The sequence below is a fragment of the Copidosoma floridanum genome, unplaced genomic scaffold (assembly GCF_036245765.1).
Source record: "Copidosoma floridanum isolate Cflo_tuat_1 unplaced genomic scaffold, Cflo_Japanese_pri ptg000030l, whole genome shotgun sequence".
NCBI lineage: Eukaryota > Metazoa > Arthropoda > Insecta > Hymenoptera > Encyrtidae > Copidosoma > Copidosoma floridanum.
Genome location: NW_028321907.1, coordinates 1,540,203 through 1,562,189, shown reverse-complemented (window position 1 = coordinate 1,562,189; position 21,987 = coordinate 1,540,203). Strand labels below are relative to the sequence as shown.

At 38.8% G+C, this 21,987-nt stretch overlaps 3 protein-coding genes across 5 annotated transcripts; 2 read left to right on the top strand and 1 right to left on the bottom strand.

Moving 5' to 3' along the window:
- Positions 1–416: 416 nt before the first annotated feature.
- Stim (stromal interaction molecule) lies at positions 417–10,293 on the bottom strand. Of its 2 annotated transcripts, none has more exons than XM_014361517.2 (11): positions 10,182–10,293; positions 8,964–9,385; positions 8,016–8,155; positions 7,820–7,939; positions 7,633–7,745; positions 7,424–7,539; positions 7,041–7,354; positions 6,791–6,958; positions 6,454–6,718; positions 6,302–6,376; positions 417–4,222 (listed from the first exon to the last, which is right to left on the bottom strand). In XM_014361517.2, exons 2-11 carry the CDS (start codon positions 9,190–9,192, stop codon positions 3,720–3,722), a joined length of 2,043 nt encoding a protein of 680 aa, XP_014217003.2. In that variant the 5' UTR covers positions 9,193–9,385; positions 10,182–10,293; the 3' UTR covers positions 417–3,719. The 2 variants fall into 2 exon arrangements, with proteins under 2 accessions (XP_014217003.2, XP_089452455.1); XM_089596329.1 differs by lacking the exon at positions 10,182–10,293 and adding an exon at positions 9,781–9,914.
- Positions 10,294–11,649: 1,356 nt separating this feature from the next.
- On the top strand, positions 11,650–17,642 carry RpI1 (RNA polymerase I subunit RpI1). The gene is made up of 7 exons (XM_014361509.2): positions 11,650–11,871; positions 11,961–12,178; positions 12,251–14,576; positions 14,679–15,161; positions 15,236–16,085; positions 16,174–17,353; positions 17,435–17,642. Exons 2-7 carry the CDS (start codon positions 12,001–12,003, stop codon positions 17,581–17,583), a joined length of 5,166 nt encoding a protein of 1,721 aa, XP_014216995.2. The 5' UTR covers positions 11,650–11,871; positions 11,961–12,000; the 3' UTR covers positions 17,584–17,642.
- Positions 17,643–17,953: 311 nt separating this feature from the next.
- crm (cramped chromatin regulator) lies at positions 17,954–21,321 on the top strand. Of its 2 annotated transcripts, none has more exons than XM_089596566.1 (11): positions 17,954–18,063; positions 18,234–18,497; positions 18,558–18,821; positions 18,891–19,094; positions 19,177–19,367; positions 19,433–19,930; positions 19,989–20,138; positions 20,211–20,357; positions 20,440–20,799; positions 20,886–20,999; positions 21,065–21,321. In XM_089596566.1, exons 2-11 carry the CDS (start codon positions 18,317–18,319, stop codon positions 21,167–21,169), a joined length of 2,214 nt encoding a protein of 737 aa, XP_089452692.1. In that variant the 5' UTR covers positions 17,954–18,063; positions 18,234–18,316; the 3' UTR covers positions 21,170–21,321. The 2 variants fall into 2 exon arrangements, with proteins under 2 accessions (XP_089452692.1, XP_014217014.2); XM_014361528.2 differs by having other exon boundaries at positions 18,231–18,497.
- Positions 21,322–21,987: the final 666 nt, after the last annotated feature.

Below are 21,987 nucleotides of genomic sequence, written 5' to 3'. Positions count from 1 at the left end.
TAAAGGAAAAATCAACCAAATTATTGTGTAACTATTATGTAACCTTTGCTACTCAAATTCCCGACGCTATAAGGAGGTTCTTTTAGTGCATACAACAGTGATTTCAAAAATTTATCACTCATCGTTTTAATACCCAACAGGCTGCATTAACCCCAAGCATCAATATCGCGGAATACCGTGTGTTCCACTGACGCAACAAATTCTCATAATTATCACACAATTTTTTACGTAATTTTCCGACCAACGATTGCATGAAAAACGTTTGTACATACATGTTGGGAGGACTTTTATGGGACAAAACAGGATAATATAGTCAACCGTCAAAGTAGACATAAGTTTTTCGCCTATTGTAACCTTTTGTGTTTAAAAAAAATGGATGGATTTAATTGATAACAACATCAAACGAATAATTCGTTTATTTTTGGAAATGTTCCACATAGGTTTGTTTTTCTATTCCAGCATTTTTTTTTCTTCATACAATTTTTTTTTAGGGAAGACGCTTTTTGGCGCTAAAAATAAAACGTAGATATTTAAATATAACATACTAATTACTTGCATATGAAAATAAAACATATCATACGAATGGCAATACAACAGTTTCAATGACAATGTCGATAACGATAAAATAATATCTAAAAGTGTGCCGTCATTAATATTAATAAGTAAATAAATAATATATAAGTATACAACATAGTCGAGACTATAAAAGATACATTCAATGATAACAAGTAAATGTTACATATATTGATAATATTAACAATAATATTATCGGAATCACCTACATACTAACGTAAAATTTTACTTTTCTTCTTTGCATGAATAAAATACCTTGATTTATATGTCACTAATATTCGGAAATTTAGTACTTTATTGTTAAATAAAAACAGGCAAGTATATTATTATGTTCGAGTTGCTATATGATTTTTTGTTTCCTTCATGTATGAAAAAAATTTTTAAGTAAACATGTAGTAACAATAAATTTTAACTATTCCTCTATTATAACGATTTTAAAAGCATCTTACGATTGCCAATCTTTTTAATAAAAATTATTTAACGTTTAGAAGTATACCCTGAGAGTAACTATGTATTTAGAGGTGCCAGATTTTTTAATTGATGCCCAGTTGTCCTTTGGCATACGTTATGCTTTCGTTGTAGCGCTAATACATATTTATAGCATGATACAATATTCTATTAAAAAAAAGTATTAAGTTTGTGATTTATGGTAACTTAATACGTCGTTTGAAAAATAACTTGTAATTTAATTTTTGCCTTTTGTTGGATATTTAAAATTAAATAACCGCGTTGAAACGAAGCCGAATACGTAGCGTAGAACTAAATCTTCAAAATGAATCGGTATTGTTTTGAAATCGCTCGATTAATCAAGGACGGATCGAATGAATAAAATATAGATATAGCAATTTTTTTTTCATAACAAAATAATCCATCTCGTTGTACTTGTTACAGTTTTAACTTGCAAAAATAACGTAAACAGTATAACTATTGCAAATAAATTATTTGTGGAAAAATATTACCATAAGTGCTGTACATTAAATCATTTATAAGTGATATAAATAACTGTAAATTAAAAAAAAAATGTCCGGCACTTTTACTTTACCAAACTCTCAACTGAAACGTAAAACTTTATAACAATGAATGTCGGAGAGTGAGTCAATGTAAAGTTCTATGTTTTATTACATAATCATAGCTCAAGTTCTTTGTCAATTAAATTTCATGACAAGACTGTTTCCATAGCTTTGTGTAAGCAAACTTAGAATCTAAGAAATCGGTTTTCTCAAAGAAGCATACAAATACGCGGAAGTAACAGTATCTCATAAAAAAATTTATAAAAGCACTAGCCGTTTGATCTCAAAATGAGGATAAATCAAACAAAATTTTTTCGTAAATCTATAAGCTAAAAAGCGTACATAGTTAGAATAATTCATTGCTAATAAAAAAGAGGTGATTTTTACGTACGGGGTATTACAAATTGTGTTTGATTGTAAGTAGAATAAAAACTAAGTGGGAATTATTTTTAAAGATACTTCCAATCACCGAACATTTGTGCAAAAATTATTGTGATCAAACACTTTGATTTAAGTCTTAATTGTTATTAAGTAGAAAAAATTGCACCTCATAGCAATTTTTTTTTTTTTTTTTTTTACGTCGTGCTTCTTTCATCTAAGGTACAAATTACTTATACAGTCTCTGGATATTCTTTTTTTTTTTTTCCACTGCATCTAGTTTTTGTCACTTTTTCATTTTTTAAACAATCGGAATTCCTAAAATTGAATTCATCTGCAGGCGTGTCACGTATTTCCGTGTCTCTTAAGTACTTTAATAATTAACATGATATTAGGTTCCTATCGTTCGCTTCGTGCAAAAAGTCTGCACGAAATATTTGTCATGAAAAAAAGATAAGGGAAGAAATTACGTTATTCGTATAAATATCGTCGTTTAACAGGTAACATAAGATGTGGTCGTAAAAATTGCTGACGAGTTTTTAATTGAGCGTTTCACAGCTCTTTCTTGTATATTTCGATCAACTAGAATATTGTCATTAATTTAAGACACACTCTCGTATCTGAATATTAAAATGTGTACAAAACCCGTCGCTCACATGACTCATTGATCAACAGTTTATTGCTTGCTCCTATACCTATAAACGTATTGTACGATAATTATTTGTATTTACTCAGGCTCTGCACGAATCCAAATCTAGTAAGCGGTTTTCCAACAAAACGAAAACTGCCCCCCCCCTTATTTTTAAACAATTGATAAAATTCACCTGTTTAAGTACTTTTATAGTGTTACAAACGAGAAATAAATTATTTATAAAAACTTCGTTGTAAGAATAAATAATGATAATATTATAGTTTGTAATAGTGGTAATAATAATGTAAGAAGGAAACGAAGTATAATTGAAATTTCTCGATTAGATGATAAAGCTAATTCTCTAAGTGTGTTCGATTGCACAGTACCCCATTATTTGTTTTACTTATTTCATTACATTTTAGGAAAATTGCACCAATGAACGAGCATAGTTTAAGTTCAAGGGTATATATATATATTAAGAGCGTTTGTTTAACCTTTCATCAACTTTCAGTCCGGAAAAGTCTCAAAGCTCGCAAGTAATTGACGAAACTACAAATTCAGGTTTCACGAGAGGGAGATGTGTAAGTACAATTTTGGATGCAACAACCCTCTTTACTCTCACGCACCGCCAAAGTATCCCAAACCATCGTAGAAAATTTTCTTATGTACTATTCTAATTTGTGAAAAATGTTTCGAAAATGGTGTCAATAAACAAAACAAAAAAAAAAAATAATGTAAGGGAAAAACATACGTCAAATCATTCACAATCCTGGATTCAAAAGTTTACCAGCAGCATCAGCAGAAACAACAGCATCATCACCATCAGCAATCACAACACTACTTGTCATCGTCTTTTTTTATACTTTTTTTTTTCAATTTTAATTACTATATCACACTAGAAATAATTACACCTCGGATCACTCACTGTAGTGCAGCCTCGCGGGTCACGCAGAGCGCGTCGTCGTCAAGCCAAACGCCATGCTCCTCAACTTGCATCTCTCTTTATTATCATTATATTTGTTTTCCCTGTAGCACTTGGGCAACAAAGAGAGTGAACAAACTCAAGTCCGCGTCTTGGCGATGAGCCGCTTGATCAGGGCGGCCTTACGCTCGAGCGCGCCCCAACATCACGAGGGCTTGTTCTTGCTTTTGCGAAAAGCCGGAAACAATTTCCTGCGCCGGCGTTTCAGCTCGTCGTTGTCCGCGCTGGTCGAGTTCGAATCCGTGGACAGGGTCTCCTCGTCCATGAGGGCCGGCAGCTCGCGCACGGGTTTCTTCAGAGGCCCAAGTCGAGCCACCGTTGATGCTTCGAGGGAGTTTTCCGAGTAGGAGCTCTTGAAGCCCGAGATCGTGGCACCGCTCGGTTCGAGCGTCAAGTTCGCGTCCTGGCTGTAAGACCTGACCATGTTGCCGGTGAGTAGCTTCTCGTCGAAGCCCATCGACCTGGCGGGCGCTATCGCAACAGCAGTAGATGCCCCGAAGCCAACGCTGCTTGGGGGGTTTTCCTCGGGACTGTTGTCGCCGAGGGTGAACTGGACCGCCTCTGGGGGTGTCTCCTTGCCACCGGTCTCGCTGCTCGAGGAGTCCGGCGGGTTCGACGATTCCTTCCAGATCAGACTCTCCGACAGACCTGTGGACATCGAGATACATGTCTGCTTGTTAGAAGCTGTCGGTCGTCTCGCGACGCTCGTGCGAAATCGTGGCTTTGGGTGCTGGTTTTCAGACTCCGCGCGACTTTGTGAAAAGCAGGGTTTAGTTTGTTTGTTCACTCCAACACTATTACGTACAAATTACTTACAAAAGGTATTTTCGGTCTAATACGCTGGAAGTAGGATTAAATTTTTTTTTTTTTTTCACAATTATTTGAATTTTCTATCTTATCACATTTCAAATTAATTGGGGAGACATGAAAGGATGGTTAAGATAAATTGAAAATCAATGGCACGGCAAAAACTATAAAAGCGGACATGCAAAAAACGTCACTAATGTTAAATATTTTTCGAGTATCTACTGAAACTTTTTGAGGAAAGTCTCTACGAAACACATGCAATACAAAATACACATTATCTACGTGGATAACAGTGGGATTAAAAACAACCATCTAATATTCAAATGAGCACGTGCTTATCACTATCTAATACTCGTTTTAATTGGGAAATGAAGAAAAATTAATGGCGCTAAAAAGCACTAATCATCTACCTCGCGGCCGTGAGATTTTGAAAGTAGGTAATGTTAATGTACAAAATCAACTTTTTTTCTCAGTGTGCGTGTTTTTTTTTTTTTTTTTTTAAATTAATTTATTAATTTTTAACTGGAATAAATGTATATATGTACATTATTAATAAAACTTAGCATGTACTTGCTTAAAGAGGGCATACTATATGTATATACTATGTACGGCTTATGAAAACATAATCATTTACATCTTACAATTGTTATGTACTTTGTAATAATAACGCATCTCGCTAGTACGTGTAAAGATCCCAAAATATTGCCTATCACAATCTTGAACAGTCTACTTAAAACTTGGCTAAATAACGCTGCTTTTTATTTTTTATGTCGTTGTTACTCATTTTGCTTACGTATCGTTACATATATACGACAAAATGAATTTTTAAACGAGTTCATCAGTATTATTACGTGTATATTGTATACTGGCATCCAAAGTTGTGACCCAAATGACATTTTTTTATGGCAAAAAGTAATTGTAAAAAGTTATGTAAAAGTGGCAAGTAATATAAGTACGATAATGTGTATCTGCACTTTGTAATAATGTAAATTAAACTTGAAAATGACATATTTCGCAATTATGTTGATGTTGTATTATAAACCAAGTTATCAATCACGCGTAGTTAATTTTAAATATAAATTCAACTTTCTTTACAAGTCATACATCAAAAGTTTATTATGTCAAATCTCTTTGTTTTACCATAGTAATCTCATTCAAAATAAAATAAAAATGCACAAATTAAGGCACTGGTTAACGACTTGTTAAAGTCTTCGTTTGTTCGTTATTATTTTGTTTGTACTATGTATGATTAAGTTATAGATATACATCTTATTTATCTTAATCACTGATTTTAAGTATATAAAAAAATTAAAGCTTGAGGAATCATCGATGTCAGTCACGACAGTAACAAACACAGACATATATGTACAATATGTATGGCATGTATGTATTTGTAAAGTCATAACTGCAAGTGTATATGTACAAATTAATAAGTAATATTCGCGCATTAAAGACTTTTCATGCAGAGTGTATATTCTCTTTATCATTATTTAAATGTAAAATTGTTAATCCAGTAAAGACAATTCCTTCTTCAAAGACAAAAATTGAATTCAATCAGGACTTTACATAACACATTTGATCATCTCTCATAACGAAATAATTTGTTTGTAAAATAGCCCAAGTTATAATAATTGTCTTGAAAAAAGAAAAAAGTGACAATGTCCATGTTATATGTATGGGTGTTTCATCTCGAGCACGAATAAAACCACAATTCGATAAATCAAATAGATTTACTTAATACTACCTTGTGTTGGAAATTTTGTCACTAAAAAAATTTGTCGTTGTGCGATGAACCAAAAACCCATAACAGTGCAAAAAAAGCAGTGGCTTCACCAGAGGATAGGTGGAGAGGAGATACAAAGTAAGTCGAGCAAAAAATCAGTCAATTGGAGTTGTCATGGTTGTCCGATTCTGGCTTACCTGCAGCACCCGAAATAGACGGCGTATAAATTGAGCTCACATCGTCGTCTAAATCATCTTGACTACTATGACGTCCTGTAATCAAATAGTTATTTGCATTAAAAGTTTGTCAGTTGTGTCGACACACAAAAATGAAAAAGCGCAAAACGCACCTCTAAGTCCAAGACTTCGACCATTTGGCGCTCCTCTGTACAAAATATTTTCCAAATAAGGAATTCCATTGTTATTTATAATATTAAAACCACAAAGAAGTTCAATTTGTTTCCAACGATGCACTCGCTCTTGTAATTCTGCGGTTACTTCGTTTAATGCTGTTCTGGCTTCTAAAATACTTTTATCAACTTCATCGATTGATTTCCCATGCGTGGAAACAAAGGCACCAACTAAACTTGATCTTTTTTTTCTTAATTTTTCACACTAAAACGAACGTTCTTGTAAGTATAAAAATTTTTTCATTAGAATGAGAGATATCATTTAATAGTAACTTACAGCTTCTCGAGCACTTTGTAACTGCTTCTCGGCGCTTATTTTCTTTTTCATGTAAGACTTATTTTCTATTTCATGAGTTAGTTGCAACCAGTGTTGCAGACCTACAGGAGGAGACCAACAGCGATCCTCGAGTTCTCCTTCCGCTCTCTGCAACTCTAGCTTTAACATCTTTCAAAAAGAAAAAAAAAAAATTTTGTAACACAAATTTATCGACTCTAAACAATAATGGAGATATCAAAACACGACTCACTTCAATTTCTGCCTTTAATTGAGAAACCTCGAGGTCAGATGAAGACGTGTGTAAAGCCATACTTTCATCTTTTAAGCGTTTTTCTAAATTTTGCTTTTCCGTAATAGCACTCTCTTGCTCCGTTTTCACAATTTCAAACTCTTTCTGCAAACTTTTAAGTTCAAGTTCAGCCTTGTGTAGACTCTCCATGTCCTTCATCATTCTATGCAGGTCCTTTTGAGAGCTCTTCTTTTGCTGATAAGCATACCAACACCCAACAAGTGCTCCAAACAACAAAGTAATTAAAACTAGATCTTTCAAACTATGTCCAGTATCTAAATTAAAGATTCACTATAAGAATAATAATAGGATTTGAAATAAAAGAAAAATGCACGAAAAATTACCTTTTGGAGGTCCAAAAAGGACAACATCCATTGCCTTTAGGGCAATTTTTTGTTTGTGAATTGGATCTTTGATTCCCAATACATTGTTGAGGTAATGCATATTATTTACAGCCAGCCTAAAAATAACAGAAATACCAAGACATGAATAAAAGTTTAAAAAATGACACAACAAAAAATTTTTGTCAATAAAGTTTGTTGAATTGATGTACCTTGGAAGTGTAGATCCCGTAACTCTGTGTTGAATAAAAGTAGGAACATACTGAGGAAGCTCCACATTACTGCTTAACCATTCTGTTGTTTGTTCTATGGTCCAATTGTGTACCTACTCATTAAAATGCAGCTCATTATGAAGGTACTCTTATGGAACTATATCTAGTTAAATTAGAAATTAAGTACCTCAGATCGTAGCCAAGCTTCCCAAAGTTCTCTAACGCTAATGTGCATATCATCATTGTGATGAAACACCCTTTGTCTCCTTTCATACCCAGCTTCATATTGCAACTCTTCTCTTAGAAACTTTGGGAAACAATTAAGATTAGAACAATTTGATGTAAGACTATTTTTTGGTAAGTATCAAATGCACGATTCTCACATCATCAGACTCTGACAGATCAATGTTTCCATTGGCATCATCATCCAACTGACTGTGAAGCGACTTGATAGCCTCTAAGCCTAGCCTGTCATTGGAAGCCATAGTAATGCATGCCAAGTCATCATTACAAGAATCTGTTCCTACAATTTGAAAAGCATCATTAGGATTATTAGCCAAATTATCTTTGTTAGCAAAAATTGCTGAAAAATAACTATTCTTTGGATCATAGAGTTATGCCTTTTGTTTATGAAATAAGTATTTCTTTCATGAAAATTTGTGTCATTAGCTTGGTATTTGAAGAGTATGTAACAAGTGCTGGGAAAAAGTCAGCCTTTATTTAAAAAATGGTTGAAATTACTGTACAATTAGAAGTGTTGTTAAAAGAATCACACATGACGTTATGCAAACGGTGATTTATCATTCTGTCATTAATATGTAACAGTCTGTAAATTACATGCATACATGTATAGAGAAGCAAGGCAGACATTTTTTTGTGCGTTTTGTGATTTTGGCCAGAAAGTGAGAAAGCACACACAGGGAGGTACAAAGTGAGAACACAGTACAGTACTGCACAGCAGCTAAATACAAGTACACCCCATTTTTAAATTGAGTTGAACATGTTGGCAAATGTCTGACACAGATCTTGAAAGAGTACATTTACCAGTGGATTTAGCTCAATTCACAAATAGAAAGGCACCTGTGTTTTGTACCTCCCTGCAACTGTGTTATCAAGTCAAATACAACGTGCGTGTGTGTATGTGTACATGTGCACGCACTGACACTCTCTTTCTCCTTGCACCAAAATAAATTTTTTGAACTTGCACAAATCAGCTGCTTTGAACTTAACGAGGCTCCAAAATTTGAACAACAATAACCACTAAAAATTGAACGCACTGAACGAAAAAATAAACCTGAAGCAACAAACACCACGTTCCAACAGATGCGTACCTTCGTGAGCAACGGCCTTGGCAAGGCTTTGGCTGAGACTAGCTGTGAAGGACGCGCCCGTCTTGGTCGGGGTCACACCGCCAGGGCCAATGGAGCGAGCCGCGTGATAGGCACTACCGCCGGACGAGGCAGACGCGGAGTCGAGGGCGCCGCCCCCGGCTATAACGCCGTCGTGTCGCCAGCAGATCAGCTGCAGCAAGAGCTGGAGCACCACGGCACTGGGTCGCATTTTGGGTTAAGAAGAAGGTCGCCGACGGCGACGACGACGACGACTTATCGTGACGGCCTCCCCGGCCAGCCAGGGTGCCCCCACTGATGTTTCTTCTTCTGTTTTTGCCCTGGTGCTGTTGCTGCTGCTGTCGATGATCTACTCCCGTCCTCCTCAAGGATGTGCCGCAGCTCTCAGTCAATTTTTATCATAACTTGTTCGCAGAAAAAAAAGATCTTATTATTATTTTGTTCCACTCTCTGGTATTGGTGTACACTCTAACTATTATCCTGACGTATGGGCAGTAATGGCAGTATTAACGTCGGTGATATATATACAATGTTACAATGTATACGTAAATGTACACGGGGAAATAAGCAAAAAAAAAAAGGATATAAAGAAATAAAACATGAGAATATAAGAACGAGGAAAAGAGACACAGAAGGAGGAAAGAGAGAGAGAGTAGAGAGAGATATAAAGAGCGGCGGCGCGATAACTCTTGGAAAATTTCGCGGACACAAAAACAGTTCTAATAATAAAATGTGCCGTCGGATGTGCCGCAAAGTGGAGTAAGTAATGTATTTCACCGAGATCGAGAAGAAGCAGTACCTATATAAGTAGAAGGAGGAGAGAGATCGCACAATAATCGAGATTAATAAAGAGATAGAGAGAAGGAGATGGAGTGGAAAAGAGTGCGCAAGCAAGAGGAGGAGCTTGTATATAGTGTGAGAACAGAACTGAGAAGCGCGGAACGGATTAATCGAAAAGGAATATAAGAGAGCTTTGTACGTTTGTTGTACTTATATGTGCTTGCGTAGTACACGGGTATGTTCATATTGCCATATTATATACATATGCATCAGCATAACAACAAACAACTCGTGCACTGCAGCAAAACGACTTGTTGGGCTGTAATTAATTAGGTGTTTGCGGGTTTGCGGGATGAGGAGGCAAGGATGATGAAAAAAAAGAAGATCCGAATTGCAAAAATGTGCTTGAAAAACTCTCACCTCTTCTGTTCCGTGCTCCTCACACTCGTTAAATTGAAAAGCTCTGATGTCAAGGTTATCGTCTTTTCCCTCTCTCTCTCTCTCTTTTCTTCTGCTCCGACGACTACTCGAGTTATACAGCAGACAGCTCTTTCTCTTTCAGAACTTGCACGTGAGAGAGAGCGTCAGATGCTTTTTTGCAGTGTATATAATGTAGTTCTTTGATCTTTTTATCTACAAGTGGTATAGTTGCAACCTGTCCATGTAACAGCCGATAGTTAACCTGGAGAGCGCGTTTAATCATCAAAGTTCTGGGTTATACCATTCCGCCGTTCCCGTATTGTATAATTGGGCTATACCATTCCAACGTTCCTGTGTTATAGGGTTTGTGGATTATACCATTCCGCCGTTCCCGTTTTTATTGGGTTATGACATTCCACCGTTCCTGCATTATTGGGTCATTTGGGGTTCAACCATTCCGCCGTTCCTGTCTTATAATACCATCCCAACGTTCCTGTGTTGTTGGGCACGTTCGATTATCCATTGTTCGTTCGTTCGCTCTCCATTATAGGACCAACCCTTAAGGAACGTAGGAAAAAATGAATCGCTCGTTGAACTGTACGTTCCTGAAGCTTTAGATCTAATGGAGTGCGAACAAACGAACGATGGATAATCGAACGTGCCCATTGGGTCATTGAGTTATACCATTTTGCCGTTCCTGTGTTATACATACATAAGTAGATAAGTACTATTCCGTTGTTTCTGTGTTGAATAGTAGATTTAATCCGCAAGTGCCACCCTTTGCTCGAAGGTGCCAACTCAGCCAGCCACCTGCCAGTTATACACTGATTGATTTTTAAAAAATGATATAAGGTGTCAACAGATACTTATATTTTTGACCCGTGCGGAGTTTGTCCACAATTTGAAATGTGCTATTTTTATCATAAAAATCTGCTAAATTTTTCTTCGCGTTCTGAAATCAAATATTGTTTAATACAAGCACACACGAGCAACATAAATGCTTGCGGGTCTATCTTTCAGCAATAATAAATTATAACTTTTTCAACAAACTCGCTACCATCAGCTGATGCCTGATGTTTTGCAAAGTGCAGAGCTAGTAGAAAAAAAGAAGTAGATTTGTTCGATTAAGAGGTTCCGAGCGCTCGGAGCGCTCAGAGTGCTCCGAACTCTACCCGAACACGCGTTCTTGCTCCGAGTGCTCCGAGCGCTCCAAGTGCACGTGACTCAGGCCGCCTGTGGGTAGCCGTGTAAGATCCAACAATGCAATCAAAACAAAAAAATGGTTTGTTTACTCGCGATTACGTTGAGCTGGATCTTACACGGCTATCCACAGGCGGCCTGAGTCACGTGCACTTGGAGCGCTCGGAGCACTCGGAGCAAGAACGCGTGTTCGGGCTAGAGTTCGGAGCACTCCGAGCGCTCTGAGCGCTCGGAACAGTCGGAACCTCTTAATCGAACAAATCTAACAAGCGCACGTGTGCATACTGCGAACCGGTACTTTGAGTAACAGTGACGGATTATTAATATTGTTTGTAAACAAATAATACCCTGTGTATATTCGTATGTAGTTTATAGCTAAATGAAACGCAGATTTATTATTTTTCTATTTATAAACTTGGTGATAAAAACACAAGTAGGGATTATGAAGCACAACCACATGTCATAGGACAGTTGCGATCACCTGCAATAGGTTAGTGTTACTACAACGATTCATGAACGTTTCGTTCTATTCATGTTGTAAAATAGCATTTTCGTATTTTCATGTTTTTGTACTCACAGGAGTTTGTCTAAGTAACGAAAGACTTATCCAAAATTAAAGATGAGTTCTAACAGAGGATTCCGTCCCACGCCTATTCACTTGGATGCGACAAAACTGCAATTTCAATTTTTAACGGAACAAGACATTTTAAATTTAAGTGTAAAAGAAGTAACAGTACTTGAATCTTTTGATGTCCTTGGTAATCCTGTATTTGGTGGACCATATGATCCGGCGTTTGGTAAATCTTTTTTGACAACATTCATATGATACAATTAACTTATATTTGTCACTCATCAAATTTATATTTTAGGACCAGTGTCAGATAAGTCAACTCCATGCACAACATGTAGTAACAACATATCAAAGTGTAATGGACATTATGGTCACATAAAGTTACCCTTAGCCATAGTCAATCCACTTTTTCACATAGTTTTACAAAAGATACTAAAGATGACATGTTTAAAGTGCTTTACATTACAAATATCTCAGATTGAAAAAGATCTTTTGTTTGCTGAAGCACAGCTCATCGAAGATGGCCACATAAAGTACATAGAGGGCTTGCGCCAAGAAGTCATGTCCTCATTACCAGAATCTAAAGGCAAAGGCATTGCGAACTTGGATGACGCGCTTGTATACACAGCACGAGATATAATAAAATGTTATGTAGATAGAGTTTATAGCCAAGCTAGAAATAAAATGGCACAAGTTTCTTTCAGCAGTGAAAACGATGATTCCCAAAAGTTTTGTTTCCAACGTCAAGTTTATATTGACAACGCTATAAAGGAAATCAAGCCAAAAGACAAGTGTATCAACTGTCACGTATCAAGACCAAAGATAACTGTTATAAAAAATCGAATAAAATCACGCCAAATGATACGTTTGGACAATGATAATGATGATAATGATGAAGAAGTGGCTGAAGAGGGAAAAGAAAAAATGACCGAAATGATGCTAATGCCCGACGATTTAAAAAATATCATGCAAAGAATCTGGATCAGAGAAAAAAAAATACTTTCAATGATGATACCGTGCCTGAACTCAATAAATGTGGAACATCCTACAGACATATTTTTCCTCAGCGTCGTTCTCGTTGTGCCTCCACTGGTGAGACCGGTCAACATGATGAACGGTCAGATAATGGAAAATCCGCAGACGGAAGTGTATAAATCGATCCTCCGCAACTGCGTCGTCCTACGCAACGTCGTGCAAGCCGTGAAGACCGGAGACACCAGCCTGATCCCCGATTCCGGCAAACTGCTGATCCGAGACATGCGTGGCGCTACTCTCGTCGAAAAAATGTATAACGCGTGGGTAGAGCTGCAGAGCAGCTGCGATCACTTGATAGATCGGGATCTCAGCAAAAACTCCGACTCCGTCAACTGCCACGGCTTGCGCCAGATCGTGGAGAAAAAGGAGGGCGTCATTCGCATGAACATGATGGGCAAACGCGTCAACTTTGCCTGCCGCACAGTCATCACGCCCGACATGAACATCAATCTCGACGAGATTGGCATCCCCGAGGAGTTCGCGATGAAGCTCACCTACCCGGTCTACGTGACTCCCCACAACGCAGCCTGGCTCAGGCAGCTCGTACTCAACGGGCCGGAAAAGTATCCGGGCGCGGTGAAAATTCAGGGAATGGACGGCCGTACGTCCCACTTGTCCAAGGACAACTTTATCCAGCGCCAAGCCATGGCCAAGCGGCTCCTGACTCAGGACGAAAAAGCGACCAAATTCCTCGACGGCACCAAGGTCGTTTACCGCCACCTGATGAACGGCGACGTTCTTCTGCTTAATCGGCAGCCTACTCTGCACAAGCCCAGTATAATGGCGCACAAGGCCCGCATACTTAAGGGTGAGCGCACCCTGAGGTTGCACTACGCCAACTGCAAGTCGTACAACGCCGATTTTGACGGCGACGAAATGAACGCCCACTTTCCGCAAAACGAGCTCGCTCGTGCCGAGGCTTATCACATAGCCAGCGTGCCCTACCAGTACCTGGTCCCCAAAGACGGCACACCGCTCAGTGGCCTCATCCAGGATCACGTGATCTCGGGCGTAAAGCTCTCGTTGCGAGGCAACTTCTTCGTCCAGGAGGACTATCATCACTTTGTCTACTCGGCGCTGGCCATGCTCCCCGGGAACATTATTCTTCTGCCACCCGCCATCATCAAGCCCCTGCCAATGTGGTCCGGCAAGCAGATCATCTCAACAATCGTGATTAACATCATACCTCGGGGAAAGGCGAGGATCAACCTGACATCGTCGGCCAAGATTCACCACAGTCAGTGGCAGAAGTGGAGACCGCGTCCCTGGGCGTGTGGCGTTCCGTTCGCTAACCCGATGACAATGTCCGAAGCTGAGGTCATTTTTCGAGGTGGTGAGCTGCTCTGTGGCGTCCTCGACAAGAACCACTACGGCGCGACACCCTTTGGCCTCGTTCACTGCGTGTACGAGCTCTACGGCGGAGACGCCTCGTGCAAGTTGCTCAGCGCCTTTGGTAAAGTTTTCCAGTGCTATCTGCAAAGGATCGGCTTTACTCTAGGTATCGCCGATATTTTGGTGAAATATCGATCAGACAGGAAGCGCGCTGAGATCATCAACATGTGCCGACAAATCGGAGATAGCGTACAAAAGTAATGTCGATTAATTTTTTTTTTTTTTTTTTTTTTCTTTTCTTTTCTTTTCGAAACTGCCCCACAATCTCGATAATTAACAAGCAAAAAATAATCTTACAGAGAAATATTGGAAGTGCCGGAAGACACGCCGATGGAAGAGGTGACCGCGAAATTTGAAGAAAATTACCAGAGCAACCCAAAGTTTCGCAAGCAGGTCGACGAGAAATACAAAAAAGCCTTGAGCGTCTACACCAACAACATCAACAAAGCCTGTTTGCCCCGTGGTCTGATCAAAGGCTTCCCAGAAAACAATCTCCAGCTCATGGTGCGATCAGGTGCCAAAGGTTCGTCCGTCAACACTTTGCAGATTTCGTGCTTGCTTGGGCAAATCGAGCTCGAGGGTAAGCGTCCCCCGCTCATGATAAGCGGCAAAAGTCTGCCCAGTTTTCCGGCCTACGATTCAAGCCCGAGAGCTGGTGGTTTCATCGATGGCCGATTCATGACCGGTATTCGACCTCAAGAGTACTTTTTCCATTGTATGGCTGGTCGCGAAGGTTTGATTGATACCGCTGTCAAAACCAGTAGATCGGGATACCTCCAGAGGTTCGTAAAAATAGATTTTCGATTACTTTAGGCAAATTTTGTTCGACTCTTAGAACTTTTTACTTGTGCGACAGGTGTCTTATTAAACATTTGGAAGGAGTGAAGGTCGAATATGACTCAACAGTCCGAGATCAAGACAACAATATAATTCAATTCATGTATGGTGAAGACGGTCTTGACATACTTAAATCCCAATTTCTCAATGACAAGCAAATGCAATTTTTATACGATAACAAGGATGCGGTTGTCGACGAAGATCTGCTCAAGCAAATGAAGCGCGACGATAACCCGAAAACGATAGAGAAAATCTTGAAAAAGATCAAAAAGTGGAAGAAACGTCATGGCGATGTGTCTTTAACAAAACATGCGAGTCCCTTCACACATTTTTCAGCTGCTCATTATGACCCCAACAATCCCAAAAACAAAGTCATGAATGAGGGTTCCGGTCGTTACAAAGCTACAATTTCGCTTATGCGCAAGTGGATACGGGCAGACGATGAGACTAAAAATTTGTACAAAGCTCAGGGTGCCAGGTGTCCCGAACCGATAAATTCGCAATTCTGGCAGCATCGTACATTTGGTGTGCTGTCCGAAAAGCTCGAAGATTTGCTCGAAAACTACATAAAAAACAAACCTGATACGAATAAAAGCGATCTTAGAGATCTGATAAGTGCCAAGGTCATGACTACTCTGTGCCAGGCTGGAGAACCTGTTGGATTGTTAGCGGCTCAGTCCATTGGTGAACCATCGACTCAGATGACACTGAATACCTTCCACTTTGCTGGTCGTGGTGAAATGAACGTTACTCTCGGTATTCCCAGGTTGAGAGAAATCTTAATGATGGCTTCAAAAAGTATCAAGACACCAAGTATGGAAATACCTTTCAAGAGTGATTTGGTCAAGCTTGAAAAGCAATCCACAAAGGTAAGAATTATCAATTGACCAACAGTTTTTTCAATCTATTTTTTTTCAATTGAATCCTTTTACTAATACGTATTAACTGAACTTTTAGCTAAAATTAAAACTAACCAAGTGTTGTATAGCTGATGTGCTAAAGGAAATTAAGATTGACAGAAAGCTTCACCTCGTTCCCCAGCGACGAATGATGTATTCCCTCACGTTTGACTTTTTACCGCACAAATCTTACAAAAAAGAATTCAATGTACATCCCAAAGATACCATTGAAGGTGTTAAGAATAAGTTTCTCAAAGCGTTTTTCCAAAAGATCAAGGAAGCCAGTACTTACTGTAGCGCGACCATAATGTGGACAGACGAAAAGGAACCGAAAAATTTAGATGAAAAACTCGATAACGAAGAAGAGCCAAATCTGGATGAGTCGATGGCGAAACTCAAGGGTCGCATTGATTTAGGTGAGACGCACGAGTCGTCGGACGAAGAAGAGCTAGGCGAAGACGCGGACGCGACTCAGGCTCGAAGGGTGAAACAACATCGAGAAAACCAAGAATACGACGATCCCGAAGACGAGGAAATAGTGCCCGAAGAGGAAGAGGGAGAAAACGACGAGGAGGAGAAAAAATACAAGGGAAATGAAATTACGAATACGGAGACGAGCGCGAATGTTAATACAGAAGAAGAATCCGTCGCTCCATCAATGGAGGCAATCGTGGAAGAATTGAGTGATGAGAAGAGACATGTATTGGAAAAATTCAGGTTCGTAACGGACTTTGAGTACGATGAGGAAAAGTACAGGTGGTGCAAGGTCACGTTTTATCTACCTATTGCCCTTTCGAGACTCGATATGCCCTCGATCGTCCGCGAGGTCGCGAACAAGGTCGTTCTATGGGAAATCCAGGGCGTGAAGAGAGCCATCACGTACCAAAATCAAAAGGGGAGCACAATTTTGAAAACTGAAGGCATCAATATTATTGAGATGTTCAAGTACGCTGAAATTTTGGACCTGAACAGGCTTTACTCGAACGACGTTTATGCTATTTCGCAAACATACGGCATCGAGGCGGCTAACAGAGTCATCGTCAAGGAAGTCAAGGATGTGTTCGGAGCGTACGGTATCCACGTGAATCCGAGGCATTTGTTGTTGGTTGCCGATTACATGACTACGAGTGGTGTCTTTTCGCCTTTGAGCCGTAAAGGTATCGAAAGCTCGGGATCGCCGTTGCATCAGATGAGCTTCGAGAGTTCAATGACATTCCTAAAAATGGCCTCTCTTCAAGGTACTATTTTATAGTTGTTTATTTAGAATAAAAAAACCATTTAAATCTACAAAAAAAAAATTGTCTTATTTTTGCTTTTAGGTAAATTTGACAATTTAACGTCGCCGTCCAGCCGACTCATGTTGGGTCTGCCAGTTACGGCTGGTACCGGATGTTTCGAGGTGATGCTCGATATCAACAAACAAATAGAATTGAATAAATACTCTCAACCATTATCTTTCACGTTGTAAGATTTTTGGTATAAAAAGTAATTTTATATGTAAATACCGTTATGGTTATTGTAAATAATAGCGAATAAAAAGTTTGAAGTAATATTATGCCTCCTGAATTTTAAGTATACTCAATTTCCAAAAAACGGCAAACTTTTAGCGATTTCCACAATTATAAAGATTGCGTTCTCGTTGATGTAAATAATAAAGATATACGGTTGAATTTATTATTTTTCATTATTGCTTTGTAAGAAAAAAAATAGATTTAATTTAAGGAACTCCTTTTGAGAAAGAAACTTCGCGCCCACGCCGAGACATCTTTTTTCTTTTATGTCCCTCCCACGGAATGACGGAATAAATGGTGAACAGTTTGCATTGAACTATAATTTGGTCGGTTTGGTTATGTTTACGATTACATTTCGATTTGAAAAAAAAATGTGGTTCCGAAGTTGTGCAAGAAATTTAAACTTTCACTGAAAAGTCTGTTGCAGCCCACATGAGGTAACTCAATATCTACTCAACTTGTTGATTGTAAATCGAGCGAGTCGCTAACTTTTATCCTCTCTGTTTCCGCGGTTGCCACCTGTGCAACATCTTGTCTCACGATTGACGAATTTTTTTTTTTTATCGCTAACCCAGGTGATATTAAGTATTTTAATATTTTTAAGTAGTGACTCATGGCATTGGTAAACGCAGAACCAGATTCTGCCAGTGGGGCAACTGTATAGAGACAGCCCCAGACGAGTTGAACGTGATGGAGGAGACGACAACAACAACAGCAAAGGATGAGACAAATTTTGACAAAGAAATAAACTCGCCCATCCCGAGTACGAGCAAAGCAGCTGAGAGCAAAACAACGGTAGATTCCAAAAGTCAGGGTGCACGTATTGCAAGAGGGACAAAGAGGATGAGGGATGCCGACTCCAGTCAGAAAGGTATCTTGTGGATTTATCAAACTCCAATGGATTTTCTATAATTTTATATTATTATTTTAGATGCTAAGGATGATCTCGAGGCTGATGCCAAAATAACGAGATCTTTGAAAAGGTCATGTGAGTTGTGGTCCATGGAGGATAAGAATACCTTTTTCAAAGCATTGAACGAATTTGGCAAAGACTTTGATGCTCTGCAAAGTTACTTTCTCATTCAGGGAAAGAAGCAAGGCTTGTCTGATAAAATGATCAAGAATAAAGAGCAGATCAGGCATTTTTACTACAGAACTTGGCTTAAAATTTCAAAGCATCTCAAGTTTTCAGAAGGTAGATAATTTTTTTCGTGTAATGCTTTTGGTAACTTGAGAGACATCGATAGTAAGGCTCATTTTCCAGACGTTAAAAAGACTTCACAGGAGCTCTATGGTTTGGTCAATTATGGAGAACTGAGAAGAAAACTGCCAAGGATTCACGAAAAAGTTCAGATGAAGTTAAACGAGTTGATTTACTTTGGTTCCACACAAGTGCGTTATCGGAAAAAAATTTTCAGGGTCAAGACACCGATTTGTAGAGCCCTGAGGAAACTAAATCTATTCGAGGGTAACTTACTAATTTGAAAAATACGTTGTCTGGTGGAACGAAACTTTTTACCAAAATGAGATATTTTTACGGATGATTGTAGGTTATCAGGAAGATATAAAATTACCGTCAAGAGTGACGTTAGAGTTACGGCCAGCAAACAACGAAGCTTGGTGGCATGTACAAGCATTGTCGATGAATCCAAGAGTCCGTACCTTAGTTCCTATTCAAAGGAGACTCTCCAGTATACTTTCATACTTTCAGCAGCGTTGGAGGTCTTGGAGTCTAAAGATTGTACGTTTTCAAAGTTTAGTTATACCCTGGAAATTTCTTCGAATTAATATTAATTTGCTATATAGTCAGCAGCTAACGCCGAAATTGAGAATCTCACTGAGAACTCGGATAATAAAAATTCTCGGGTCATGCGCATGACTCCTCAAGAAAATTGTAAAATCACGTTACCCACTGTTAATCTAGGAGAGTATTTGACGAGCGACAGCATCTGCTTGAATTCATACGAGAATCGACTTGGGTTGAAAAGCTCGAGAGTTGAGCTTTTGGGTTCAATGCAGTACTTGAAGGGCGCGGGAAAGAAAAATGTAAAAAAGTTTAAAGGAGATAAAAGACTGAGCACCCGATTCGACGACGTCCCCGACAATAGCGATATCGATGTTTCCGAAACGAACGTCACTTCTACGACAGAAAAACCATCCACCTCAAGTGCCGGTGAAAAATCGGCGTCAGAACAGCCGTCGACCTGTAGCAGGTTTCCTGGTAGGGAAACGATTGACAGGATACGACGTGGTTGGAATGCTGATGAAGCAAGTACAATCACTGTTGGCGACTTGTATTTAATGGTAAGTTTATAAAAACAATCACTCATAATTTACATAAACTAAAAGCGTTTTATTACAGTTTGGTCGAGATTTGAAAATAATATTAGAGTACACGTGGGAATCTGCAGTGCCAGAAACGTCTGTGATTGAAGAACCACAAAATAATGCTCTGAGCTTAACTTTGCAAAAATTATTGTCAATAGCTAAGCACACGTACGGAACCAGCAAAGTAAGCGATTGCGTCATCTTCTTTTTTGGACATTTGATGAAATTAAATTACGTTTTGTCTCTCGTTTTACAGGGATCATATGATAATGTGTCTGGCAGTAGTGAAACTGTCATTTCATCTAGAGTACCTTCAGCTAAAGAGTCGACTTTCATAAGACCTCTGACACCTCCGTCATTTCACAGAATAAGCGCTCCTGAAGCCTTTAGAACACAATTAGACGTAAGCATGAATCAAAACTTGGACGTCAATGCGATACTTTTTCTCTTCGACATAATGAATAATCAATGTATTTGCACCACAGAAATATAAATCTCGCTACTGCAGAAAAGGGAGAACATTTAGGCAAAGAAACTTGGTTGTGCAAAGGGTGCTCCCTACAACACCGAATGTCTCTTATCAAACGACAATAACGTATCCTAAAGTTCGAAACGTTTCCGTTGGCACAAAGACTGCTATGATGTCCAAGGCTCCAAAGAATGAAGAAGTCGTTCCCCAAATTACCGTAACGATTAAGCCTGTACCAGATGATGCGCCAAAACATTTCTTGGATGTTTTGGATGGACAAGTCGTAGAACCTGTTAAAGTTACGCACTCGACTGCAAGTATTACGAGCGCAATGCAAATACTTAAAGAAGGAGAACAGCAGTGGCTTAACAGCGAGGTAGTTACTTTGGTTGTTTTTTTCTAACTGGGTTAAATAAATAAACGCGAGTCAGAAAAACTCAACCGTTTGCTTTTTGATATCAGGTTGCAGATTTCTCACTAAGTAGTTTCTTGGGTCAGCTTGAATCCCCGGTAAAAAGTTCACAGCGAAGTCAAGCAGAAGTTCCTATGATCGAAATCATCAGACCGTCATCAGATGTACGCATACCTTTTGCCATTCTTTTAAAATTTCAATAACTTTATCACATCGAATTTCGTTCCAGGTCGCAAACATGCATTGTCTAATGGGCGAGAATAGTGTCGATTACGTTGCGAAATTCGTAAATTTTACCTCTCAGATGACTTCCTCGGAAGAGCAAAAACAGTAAGACAGTGTAGATATACGTCTCTTCCTTTTAAACCCAAACTGTGTGAATACTGTATATTTATTAAGCGCAATCAAATCAAGAAAAACGAATATAAGAGTGTTACGGTGACAAAGATGATATTATATCAGAGTTTAATATAAATGACTGTACATAAGGTGTGAAACGAAAAAAAAAGTAGTATTGTTTTGTAAAAACTTTTCATTGCTCTTTTTTTTCCATTCCTTCAACAGTGACAAATGCACGTCCTAACTCAAGTGAGCTAAAGTCACATGCTTATCATCATTACCGTTAAAAATAACTGATAAAATGCAATTGGTCGGCTAGAAACAAATATTTAAATGAAACTGAAAAACGACGCAAACTTCAACAGGTCGCGTGTGTGCAAGATATATCGACGGCCATTGCAGCGGTGCAATCAATCAAGAGATGAGAGGCCGATAAATACACCTGCGCATACACGCGCAAATATATACTTGAGCACATTACAATCTGCAATAAAGAAAAATTTAAAAAAACGTGGGGAATAACATCTGGTTGCCTTGTATAATATTACAGTAAGAGTCGTGTGTGACGCCGCGAGACACATGAATAATACATTCCAAATGATTCATGTAAAAAAAAAAAAAAGGAACGGGGCAGCCCCGCAAAAGGTGGGGCGCTTCACGTGATACCCCGGACCGTCCAATAGCGAGTTATCATCGTCGAGTTTTTTTTTCCTCGTTCGGACGGGGCCCCCGAAGGTCTTGTAAACACACGTAACGTATCCATATGTGCTTGTGGGCAAACTCGTTTTTTTGCGTAGAAAAACCACCTCTACT

Coding starts and splice junctions, on each gene's coding strand:
- Stim (XM_014361517.2), bottom strand. CDS start 9,192: ATGCGACCCAGTGCCGTGGTGCTCCAGCTCTTGCTGCAGCTGATCTGC. Junction 7,746..7,819: donor AAGCTTGGCTACGATCTGAG/GTACTTAATTTC, acceptor TTTAATGAGTAG/GTACACAATTGGACCATAGA. Junction 6,959..7,040: donor AATTAAAGGCAGAAATTGAA/GTGAGTCGTGTT, acceptor TCTTTTTGAAAG/ATGTTAAAGCTAGAGTTGCA.
- RpI1 (XM_014361509.2), top strand. CDS start 12,001: ATGAGTTCTAACAGAGGATTCCGTCCCACGCCTATTCACTTGGATGCG. Junction 12,179..12,250: donor ACCATATGATCCGGCGTTTG/GTAAATCTTTTT, acceptor TTTATATTTTAG/GACCAGTGTCAGATAAGTCA. Junction 16,086..16,173: donor TTGAAAAGCAATCCACAAAG/GTAAGAATTATC, acceptor CTGAACTTTTAG/CTAAAATTAAAACTAACCAA.
- crm (XM_089596566.1), top strand. CDS start 18,317: ATGGAGGAGACGACAACAACAACAGCAAAGGATGAGACAAATTTTGAC. Junction 18,498..18,557: donor TGCCGACTCCAGTCAGAAAG/GTATCTTGTGGA, acceptor TTATTATTTTAG/ATGCTAAGGATGATCTCGAG. Junction 20,358..20,439: donor CCTTTAGAACACAATTAGAC/GTAAGCATGAAT, acceptor TTTGCACCACAG/AAATATAAATCTCGCTACTG.